The sequence below is a fragment of the Rhinoderma darwinii genome, chromosome 4, assembly GCF_050947455.1.
Source record: "Rhinoderma darwinii isolate aRhiDar2 chromosome 4, aRhiDar2.hap1, whole genome shotgun sequence".
In the NCBI taxonomy this organism is placed as follows: domain Eukaryota; kingdom Metazoa; phylum Chordata; class Amphibia; order Anura; family Rhinodermatidae; genus Rhinoderma; species Rhinoderma darwinii.
Genome location: NC_134690.1, coordinates 230686431 through 230698030, shown reverse-complemented (window position 1 = coordinate 230698030; position 11600 = coordinate 230686431). Strand labels below are relative to the sequence as shown.

Sequence of the window (11600 nt, the reverse complement as noted above, 5' to 3'; positions counted from 1 at the left end):
TGCTCTGCTATCTACTAGCGCCACTGTAGCTACCTGAAGGAGTGGAATCTCAGTGTGGCCGGGGATTCCGCTCCTGGAGCGCTCCGCTTGATGTCTCTGTCCATATATGGACACAGACGACAGGAGCTTCTCCTGGAGTGGAATCCCCGGTCACAGCGTCTGCAACGCTGTGGATGGGGATTCCACTTCAGGAGTTTCCCCTGATGTCACTGTCCATATATGGACAGAGACATCAAGCGGAGCACTCCAGGAGCAAAATCACCGGCCACACGGGGATTACGCTCCTTCAGGGAGCTACAATGGCGCTATCTACAGGAAGGGGGGGGGGTGCTATCTACAAGGAGACTGTGGGCTCTGTGGCACTACCTACCAGGGGGCTGTGTGGCACTACGTACAAGGGGGCTGAGGGTTGTGTGGCACTCCCTACCAGGGGGCTGCGTGGCACTTCCTACCGGGGGGCTGCGTAGCACTTCCTACCAGGGGGCTGCGTGGCACGCCCTACCAGGGGACTGCGTGGCGCTCTCTACAAGGGGGCTGCGTAGCGCTCTCTACAAGGGGGCTGTGTGGCGCTCTCTACAAGGGGGCTGTGTGGCACTCTCTACAAGGGGGCTGTATGGCGCTCTCTACAAGGGGGCTGTGTGGCGCTCTCTACAAGGGGGCTGTGTGGCACTCTCTACAAGGGGGCTGTGTGGCGCTCTCTACAAGGGGGCTGTGTGGCGCTATCTACAAGGGGGCTGTGTGGCGCTACCTACAAGGGGCTGTGTGGCGCTACCTACAAGGGGCTGTGTGGCGCTACCTACAAGGGGCTGTGTGGCGCTACCTACAGGGGGAATCTTTGAGTGGTGGGCTGATGGTCATTTTACAGAGGGTGGGGGGCTGATGGTTATTTTGTGAGTGGGGGGCTGATGGTCTTCAAGTGATACCACGGCTTAAGAAAAAACGCCAAAAAAAAGGGTCAAACAACGCTGTCAATTCCTGAAGGAATTTTGTGGCAGATTTTTTTTGCTTTACAAAAAAACTTGTGTGAAAATACCCTACGAGTGTAGTGCTTGTTTTTAGCCGTTTTCTGTCTTTCTCGAAAAAATTTTGGTAGGGGTGCCCTTAGGAAATTTTATTTTTCCAGTGCTGCCTCGAGTCCAAAAAGGTTGGGAAACTCCGTACTAGGCTACAGGATCACGCCGGCCTACACAAGGATCCCATCGTGGAGCAGCTTAGTTTGTCGTGGGAACGGGGCCTAGGTGAGTACAATTTCTGTTTCTGTTTGGGGGCACTGTCTACAAAGGGGAGGTGGGGGACTGTATGGTGCTGTCTGCAAGGGGGAGGTGGGGGAACTGTATGGCACAATCTACAAGGAGGAGGTGGGGGATTATGGCACTGTCTACAGGAGAATGTATGGCAAAATCTACAGGGGGCACTATACTGTGTGGGGGCACTAAATAATTATTATTATTATACTGTATGGGGGCACTGAAGGGGCATTATAATTTTTTTATGGGGCATTTTTTTTTTAATGATGGAGTGGGGCCAAAAGATATTTTCGCACAGGGCGCCATCTATCCTAAGGCCGACCCTGTCTAAGCCTACCATGTGGTAGACCTAAAGGGGTTGTCCAGTCCCTAAAAATTTATGGCCTATCCTCTGGGTAGGCCATCAATAGCTGATGGGTCAATTCACAGTGTGAGCAAGTGACCGGAATGAATGGGAAACTGCGCTTGTACGAGCCCTGCACCACCTTCAAAACAGCTGATCGGCGGGGACAGTCCCGGCAGTCGGATCCCGACCCATCAGCTATTGATGGCCTATCCTGGTAATAGGCCATACATTTTTAGAGGCTGGACAACACGGGCCCCAGCAGACAGTAATAGTATACTTACAATCCTTCGGCTCCAGCCGCAGAAGATGTCTTGACTCCATCCAGAGTCGGTATGTTGTGCGCGGCGCACATCATTGTGACGTCATGATGCGAAGAGACGTCAGGAACTCCGTTACGAGGAGGGTAAGTATACGGTCAGTTACTATAGTAACAGGGCTATGACTATATGGAGAACACCAATAGAGCAGAGCCAACCAACCCACAATCCCCAAAAATTAGTAATAAATAGATAAATATGTTTATTAATAATATATAATGTCTGGAAGGGGAAAAAAAGAAAGGAGTGGGGGCAGGGTTTACAAGCCCATCATAAGCATGGTGGTAGCGGTGAAGATACCCTCTTAATGAAATATTAACCTAAAAGACGGAGTCTGACAGACCGAAAGTTGATTAAAAGATGAAAATTTTATTGAAACAAATAACAAAAGACTCATTAAAAGTTAGAGATGATTGCCACAGTGTGAGAAGATACCAGACAATGATGCGTGCAAATTTAACGCACAGGAAATGAAAAAAAGATGACACTATATAAGTATTGGAAGGGTAAAGTGGAGCTGTGATGCATAATATCTTGCACCCAGACTATTTAGTAAAGACCACAAATAAGTGACACATTTTGATCATAACTAAATGCAAGGGTTCAGACACAGCAACCAATTACACCCATATTAAAGTACACTGATGGGTGTATATATTGAGACAACAACAAGGGAGGCAAATAAAGCCTAAATATAAATGGCTCTAAAATAGAGCACCTTACCCATGTCAGAGTCCACATCAGCCCCAACGCGCGTTTCAGCCCTGGAGCCTTCGTCTATACGGTCAGTTACTATAGTAACAGGGACCCTTGTCATTTATTACAACTTTTTATAGACGCGGTGCGGGGGGCTGCGGGCCCCCTGGCTTCGGAAATTGCGACCAATGCAACCCCTATAGTTACGCCACTGGCCCAGCCCCTCACTGTTCTCAATGCCTGTCACACAATGCACCTCTTTTTTCTAACGGCTTAGATGCCGCGGTCGCTATTGACCGCGTCATCGAAGTGGTTAAATGCCCGCTGTTTATAGCTGTTAGTGCAGGGTGTCAGCTGTAATACACAGTTGACAACTGCAGCGTATGAAGGGAGCACATCGCAACCCCGCACCAGGATGTGCAGTTACGTCGAATTATGTGAAGGGGTTAAAAACACTCTTTGGGCGGCAATATTGGAGACGCACACTTCCTTCCTGTGTTGTCTGTATAGACAGTGCCAGCATGGTGTGTGCTTTATGAGAGTTGCTGTTAATTGACAGAGAAATGTCAGACTATTACAGTCTCCAGTAAGTGATTCAGTGAGGTATTGATATCTAAGGGCAACATATTCTAAAAGGTTTTTAAGTTGATTAACGTTAAGAAATAGGACAAGTGTTGCTACTGTTTTTATATGGAAATTTTGTATATGGATCACATGCCATTCAAAGACGTAGCATAAGGGCAAGAACATAAAATATGTCAGAAGGGTAGATATTTGTTTTGCTGTTTTTGGTGCCTTATTCACTTAATTATTCAAGTAATACATGTTGTGCTATGGAACATGATCACTGGTTCCACATGAATTGTACAACAGCTGTTCATGTTCCACTCCAAATCATCCTCAAGTGTACTGCATGGCAAACGGGTCAAACTGCCAGGTAACTGTTGACATACATTTTTTTTCTAGTTTCACTTCACTAACATTCTAGGGGATCTCTTTGTGTATGATAGACTTTAATACATACAAATATCTTACATACATAGTAGATGCTTATTGACATTTGTGAGCTCATCTTAATAAGAGATGTCGGCTGTTTGACACTTCATACATTTCAATCTAAATAGAAGTATGCCTAAATAAAATATATTTTTAACCTATTAAAATGAAGGGCTTTTGCCTAGAATCTGCCACATTTATTACAATGTTGTTTTGGTCTGGCTGACAGACAACAAAGTGTTTCATAACAGTCTGTTATTTTCACAACATGTTCTTTTCCCCTCATTACGATTAGGCAATAATACAATGAGATCATTAAAATTGTGGCAGTCGCTTACCTATCCAATTGTCATTGTCAAGCGAATACAGTTCTGTTCTCCCTTAACTTCTCTCTAAACCCGACATATCTCGAGCTGTATGGTGCGATATGTTAAACAAACACGTAAGAACAAAATGTATGCCTCAGACGGATGCCATGTCAGTCATTGGTCGCTTATAGACTCCCAAGTTAAAATAAAAGTTTACGTTTAACGTACAGCTTACGTTTTTTTATTGGATGGCTTTTACGGATGCCTTTAACAAATGCAATGTGTCTGCCATTTCTCGGTGATAAAACTCCCATGTTAAAAAAAGTATACGTTTAATATGCAAATATAATATGCAAATAAGCGCTCCCCAGCTCTTACACTGTCCATAGCAAGGACACGCCCCCTTGCCAGTTCGGCAGACAATACAAGACTGATCTCTCACAAGAGCTGAAGAGATGGGAGCGCGCTCTCCTCTCCACAGCTCTCATACTGTCCAGACCCCCTTGTAACACACCCCCTTGCCAGTACACACCCCGTTGACTGTTCAGGAGATTATTTAAATGTCGGGCGCCAAATATAATGGCACCGATATTTAAATAACAGAGGGAGGTAAAAAAAAATTTAAAGTGCCCCAGGGTTTGTGCAGCCCTCCCTATTACATGCTGCACTCAGCTGCACATGTATGGGGAGGTGAAAGGTTCTCTTTAAGGGCCTGCACACCGTTCGTTTCCGCTGAGGGGTTCTGTCTGAGGTTTCTGTCAGGTTAACCCCTCAACGGAAAGGCAAAAGGAAACCTTAGTTTCCTTTTCCCTCAGCATTGAACTCAATGGTGACGGAAACCTAGCTAATGATTTCCGTTTGTCACCGTTGTGACAGGGTTCCGTCTTTCTGACGAAATCAATAGCACAGTCGACTACAGTATCGGTTCTGTCAAGAACAATGGAACCCTTGCACAACAACAACAGAGACAAACTGAAACCATTGGCAACGGATCCGTGAACATTGAAATCAATGGTGATGGAAACCTTTGGTTTCAGTTTGTGTCAGTCATGGCTCCGTTCTGACGGAAAGCTCCGACGGAACGTAGCCCTGACGCAGATTTGAACATAGCCTTAATTATTTGATGCATTTTTTAATATAGGGGCACCGGTTAGGGACACATTTATCGATGTAAAAATAAAAAAATTACAGCTCTTGGAATGCATCAATAAAAAATTGTCCTAAAAGTCCAAAATAGGCAGATCCATAAAAAGTTGACATGGGGGTTTATAGGTGATGTATGCTGCTGTATGGAATACATCACAGGCAGCTTTAAATGTTTATGTCATGAGAATTCCAATAGCTTTTCATGGCGTATACGATACATGGGTGCCAAAATAGCCTATGGTTGATTTAATCCGGTTTCGAATGTCTAAAAGTGGCATCTATCACCCATAGACTATTAAGGGAGCCGTTAAAAGTATATGTCATGAAAAGCTCATGACTTATAAATTAAACGGATGCCATAAGCGTGTGTGGGTGAAAGATCTGTCACAGCCTACGTTTAACGTATACGTCAGGAGCTTTTCCAGCATATATGCTAAACATAGGCCAAAAGACATGGCATGAACAGGACCTTATACAGGGACTTAAACATGTACATCACTATGCAAGTATATGCGGCATACATAAAGGAGTGAAGACAACTTAAATTTCTCTTTAGATCGATGAGAATAAGCATTTATTATTTCACAAATTAGAAACCAATACGGCGGTTAAGAAATGACTTTATTACATGAAATGTTTACATATAGCGATTCCTTATATATTCTCTGTATGTGAACATGTTGTCTTTCCCCAGTGGCTGCATGGTACCTCTGCCTGCTTGGATATGAGCATTAAATATATCCAGTGACTTCCTGTCGACCTTGGGTGGCGTCACTTCATAGATGTTATCCTGCGAGAATGAGGAGATGCAGCTCCTGTAGTAAAAACACAGAGTATAGGTACAGAATTATAAAGTACAATGGTATTCCTGCATTCCTGTAAGGTTTTAGTTAGCTTAATATTCAGTAGATCGGTTACTTTAATGCTATCAACCAATACGGCACATACTACAAACCAGCAGACTGTCTGTATTATAGATGAATAATGAAATATAAAAAGATAGAAGTCTATGTAAAGCACATTGTTCTAGCCACGCAGGAGTGAAGTTTCAAATTAAATTTCCTGTTGAATAATATGGAGAATTTACCAGAAAAGCCAGTAGCAACAAATGAAAGCTTATTTTAGTCTATTTAATTTAAAAAGGTTTTGGCACAGATGGGGTTGACATTTTTGGCAAGTAAGGCTCTCTTATGACAGATCCAAGCTGAGCCCCACAGAACCATTGACATGATGGGGTTTGTCGGGGTTCAGTCGTTTTGGCAACAAGAATAGCGCTGCATGAAGCGCTATACTTGCCACAAAAAAATGACGGAACTGCCCCTAGCACATTTGTGAAGATTGAGAACCAACCCACAACAAATATGATCGACTAAGGCACAAATTCAGAGAAAGATACAAACAATTCTTTATTAAGATAAAAACATGAAACAAATAAAAATGGAAATAGGGGATGAGTCACACAGTAAAAAAGGACGTCTAATCGATCAAGAATATCAGGTATGGATATTGTGTCCACATGTATGCAGTATACATATAATATGGTAATGGAAATACGTGCATGTGATCACATAAGAAACTGTATCTAATGAGAAGCAGCACGGATTCAAGCAAGGTACATCAAATGACAACAGCACAATATCAAAAAAGTGAAATCAGGTACCGGTGGCTGTGGTGACTGTCAAGTAAGTATATAACATCAGTAAGTATATAACATCAGTAACAGTCACACATGGTTACACAGGTAGTATGAACCAAATTATGCAAAAAGTGTGCTTGAAATCAGAGGATGACCAGCAAAAAGTGAGCACAATAGAGCTTATAACTGCTACACAGGACAGAAGAGGTAAAGCAACATACCAGTGGACATGATGTAACCAGGGATTAGACGTCCCAACCCGACGCGCGTTTCGGCGATTGCCTTCGTCCGGGGTTAGGGTCAAACTACTTGAGCCCACCTATATATAGTACAGAGCCCATGTGTGTAATCAGATGATATAGAAGAAGGAAGCATAAACCGGATATGGAAAGTCGGCGTCTGATGCGGGGTACCAAGATGGCGCTGCCCCACTTCCTGTACCACGTCATCAGAGAGGATGCGCCGCCTCACATCCTCTCTGATGACGTGGTACAGGAAGTGGGGCAGCGCCATCTTGGTACCCCGCATCAGACGCCGACTTTCCATATCCGGTTTATGCTTCCTTCTTCTACATCATCTGATTACACACATGGGCTCTGTACTATATATAGGTGGGCTCAAGTAGTTTGACCCTAACCCCGGACGAAGGCAATCGCCGAAACGCGCGTCGGGTTGGGACGTCTAATCCCTGGTTACATCATGTCCACTGGTATGTTGCTTTACCTCTTCTGTCCTGTGTAGCAGTTATAAGCTCTATTGTGCTCACTTTTTGCTGGTCATCCTCTGATTTCAAGCACACTTTTTGCATAATTTGGTTCATACTACCTGTGTAACCATGTGTGACTATTACTGATGTTATATACTTACTGATGTTATATACTTACTTGACAGTCACCACAGCCACCGGTACCTGATTTCACTTTTTTGATATTGTGCTGTTGTCATTTGATGTACCTTGCTTGAATCCGTGCTGCTTCTCATTAGATACAGTTTCTTATGTGATCACATGCACGTATTTCCATTACCATATTATATGTATACTGCATACATGTGGACACAATATCCATACCTGATATTCTTGATCGATTAGACGTCCTTTTTTACTGTGTGACTCATCCCCTATTTCCATTTTTATTTGTTTCATGTTTTTATCTTAATAAAGAATTGTTTGTATCTTTCTCTGAATTTGTGCCTTAGTCGATCATATTTGTTGTGGGTTGGTTCTCTATCAATTTTTTGATCGATGCACCAAGTATATCTTGGTTACTATGTAGGATCCAAAAAATATAGTGCATCTAATATGGCTAGCAATGTTGCTTTACAGCTTATTTGGTGATACTCTTTAGCACTACTTTCATATTGCATCCTATTGGTTGGTATTTTATCGGTATCGCATTTGTGAAGATTGCCTAAACCGGACAATTGCCAAAGACCCCAGACGAATGCATCCACTTCTGAAGCGTTAGGAAGAAAAATATATATTTTTAATTTTCATGAATCAAAACCGCTTTAATCACTGCACTTTTTCACTCGCCGTCATTTTTTAGGTCCAACATTCTGTACAGATTCATTTCTTAATATATCTTTATAAGGGTCATAACTCCTAATATTCAAATCCCCTGCAGAGACATAGAATTATATTATAATATTATGCAGCTGCCAGTAGGCATAGAGCGAAGGAGCTTACTGGATACACTAGGGGGAATTTATCAACTTTTCTACACTAGTTTTCGGGCATAGAAAAGTCATAAATGCATGAAAACTCAACGTGCGCAAAAACGGCAACTTTTGATGCTTTAACAATGCTCACGACTCTCTTTTGAAAAAACATGGACTTAGCTTAGTGTAAGAGGGCGGATCCACCCACGGTCCGACAAATTTATTATAATTTACAATTTATGCCAAAAGCTGGCGAGAACTACAGCGGCAATTTAGAATAGCTGGAGCAGATTTCCCCCTTCTGGCACACGGACAGCCAGAGATGCATCTAATCTACTAGGGGCACGCTGAAGTAAAATTAGGCGCATTTTACTCCAGCACTATTGATATTAAGACTGGCAAATGAAACAGCAGTGTTAATAAATTCCCTCCACTGAGTCCAATGTATAATGCCAGTTTCAAATGAGCGTAATATGGTTGCATTTCTGCATCCCTATTAGGGCCACAAATTCCGTCCCGAACGCAGTTCTAGTAACCCGCATTAACAGCATTATGGGGATAGAAATGCTTGTGCAAAACCGGCCTAGCTGTATGAGACTGGCTAGCTACCTCAAGTGATGGCTGCATGCAGCCAGCATTTTATAATTTTTTCTCTATCTTTATGCAGGGATTTTAATCAGCACATACTGTAAATACAAAATCGTATTAAAGGGTGGACATTCACTTTTAAGTGTTTTGGAAGAACTATAACTAAAATATTAGACAATTCTGTAATGTTCCATTCATTAACATACTGTTATGAAAAGGAATCTGAAAGCAGTTTTGAGGCCTCCCATATATAGGCCTCCCTTATATTGCCTTCCCATATCTTGCGCTATCAGCAGTATTGAATAAATTATTCCTTTTAAATAAATTATTTAGGATATATGCAGGCACAGGGAAACAAAAGGAATCTCGAATTCTAAGGCTTCATGCACACGACCGTAGCTGTGTGCACAGTCCGTGATTACGGCATGGAAGGGCCGCGGACCATTTTCCATGGGCCGTCCACAATCACAGACTATGCACACACAAGATGTGCTTTGACTTCAATGAGCCCGGACCGCAGGTGCGGTCCACAAAATGACATTGTCCTTTTTTATTTTGCAGTCCGGGCTCCGGGCAATGTGCATTGGCCCATAGGATAGACTGTTATCTATACTATCCGCAATTGTAATAGTAAGTGCCCGCAAACGCATGGCCGTGTGAATGAGGCCTTAAAGTGTTTCCTGTTCTCGGTTACGATAGTTCCAGAAAACGAATTGGGTGGATATACCATATGTGCAAACTGTACAGTTGCATAGGGGCCCAGCAGATAAGGGGGCCCTCTGTCATCTTTAAAAGCAGATCCCTACTGTCTATTATACTATACGTAAGAGCCTAAACATTTCAGAGCTCGCAATTACTGGTGGATTGTTAAAGAGACATAAAGGTGGCTTCGATGATGAGCTATTCCAGACCAAGGCGCTCATAACTGTTCTTGCATGGTAGCCCTCTGCTGTCTGTGTGAAACCTGCCGCTAATAGCAATACATTAGGGCACATAATAAAATTCCCTAATATTTTAGCCAAAAGTGCACCTGTATATTAAGCAAGTTCCAATTCATCATATCACAATTTGGAAACGGACATGCTATCAAAGTCACTGTATGATAGCATAGCTAACCAGACTGCTCAAATAAAAAGTATGTTCTCAAAGGGGAATGAGACACTCATTGTGTATAAATATGAGAATCGCTAAGCAGTCGGCTGGAAAACACAACTCTAAACTTGACTGTGGAGTAGAATAAAGTCTAGCACAGAGCTGCATAATATTTCTATTTCTCCTCACATCTTACAGTTCTTTGCAGAGTATATTATGTTTGCAAATGCATTTTAGTCACAAATTGGAATTTTCATGCAATTTTATGCTTATAATCACGATTTGTTGCAAAGTTGCGTGAAGGGGGTTGTGTGTATAAACTATTAAGTTGTATTTTTAGACACGGTATGTTGTGCGCTCTCAAAAATGTTGGTAGCATGGTAGCTCTTTGCCCTGTGCAGTATATATTTTTTAACACATTTGTGGATGATGGCAAAATATAGAATGGCGTATGCGGTATGTTTGAATTTTGCACACAGTCTATTTTTACACTGTTTTTGTGTGTAACCTCTGCTTGTGAGTTTTAAACGTAAATGTATGTTTATAATGCATTTTTTTTTTAAAATAATTCCTGTTAGTGACAAATTTATGTGAAGGTGGACATGAATGCCAACAGCACGTCAAGACAATTGCAATCGCCAGGCTGTATGTAGGGTTTGGGGGTGCACTCACTTGTTATGGTGTGTAAGCCCTATATTTTATAGGTTGTTACTTGTTAACATTTTCAGCTTAAAGCCTTAAGGACGCAGCCTAGTTTTGGCCTTAAGGCTCAGAGCCCATTTTTCAAATCTGACATATTTCACTTTATGTGGTAATAACGTCGGAATGCTTAAACCTACCCAAGCGATTCTGAGATTGTTTTCCCGTGACACATTGGGCTTCATGTTCGTGGTAAAATTTGGTCGATATATTCAGTGTTTATTGGTGAAAAATTGCAAAATTTAGAGAACATTTAGAAAAAATTGAATTTTTCAGAATTGAAATGCATCTGCTTGTAAAACAGACGGTTATACCACCCAAAATAGTTACTAGTTCACATTTCCCATATGTCTACTTTAGATTGGCATCGTTTTTTGAACATTCTTTTATTTTTCTTGGACGTTACAAGGCTTAGAACCTAAACAGCAATTTCTCATATTTTTAAGAAAATTTCAAAGCCTGCTTTTTAAGGTACCTCTTGAGTTCTGAAGTGGCTTTGTGGGGCCTATGTATTAGAAACCCGGATAAAACACCCCATTTTAAAAACTAGACCCCTCAAAGTATTCAAAACAGCATTTAGAACGTTTTTTAACCCTTCAGGCATTTCACAGGAATTAAAGCAAAGTGGAGGTGAAATTTGCAAATTTCATTTTTCTTGCTGAATTTCAATTTTATTCATTTTTTTTTCTGTAACACAGAAGGTTTTACCAGAGAAACACTACTAAATATGTATTGTCCAGATTCTGCGGTTTTTAGAAATGTCCCACATGTGGCCCTACTGCGCTCGTGGACTAAAACACAAGCCCTAGAAGCAAAGAAGCACCTAGTGCATTTTGAGGCCTCTTTTTTATTAGAATATATTTTAGGCAG

General features: G+C 41.9%; 1 protein-coding gene across 3 annotated transcripts in view; it reads right to left on the bottom strand.

The window, feature by feature from the left end:
* Positions 1-5659: 5659 nt before the first annotated feature.
* FIG4 (FIG4 phosphoinositide 5-phosphatase) overlaps positions 5660-11600 on the bottom strand; it is a 338548-nt gene continuing 332607 nt past the window's right edge. For all 3 annotated transcript variants that reach the window (XM_075862266.1, XM_075862267.1, XM_075862268.1), the window contains one exon: positions 5660-5871. In XM_075862266.1, the coding sequence (XP_075718381.1) occupies positions 5694-5871 (178 nt within the window). In that variant the 3' untranslated portion in view covers positions 5660-5693. The remainder of the gene's footprint in view (positions 5872-11600) is intronic.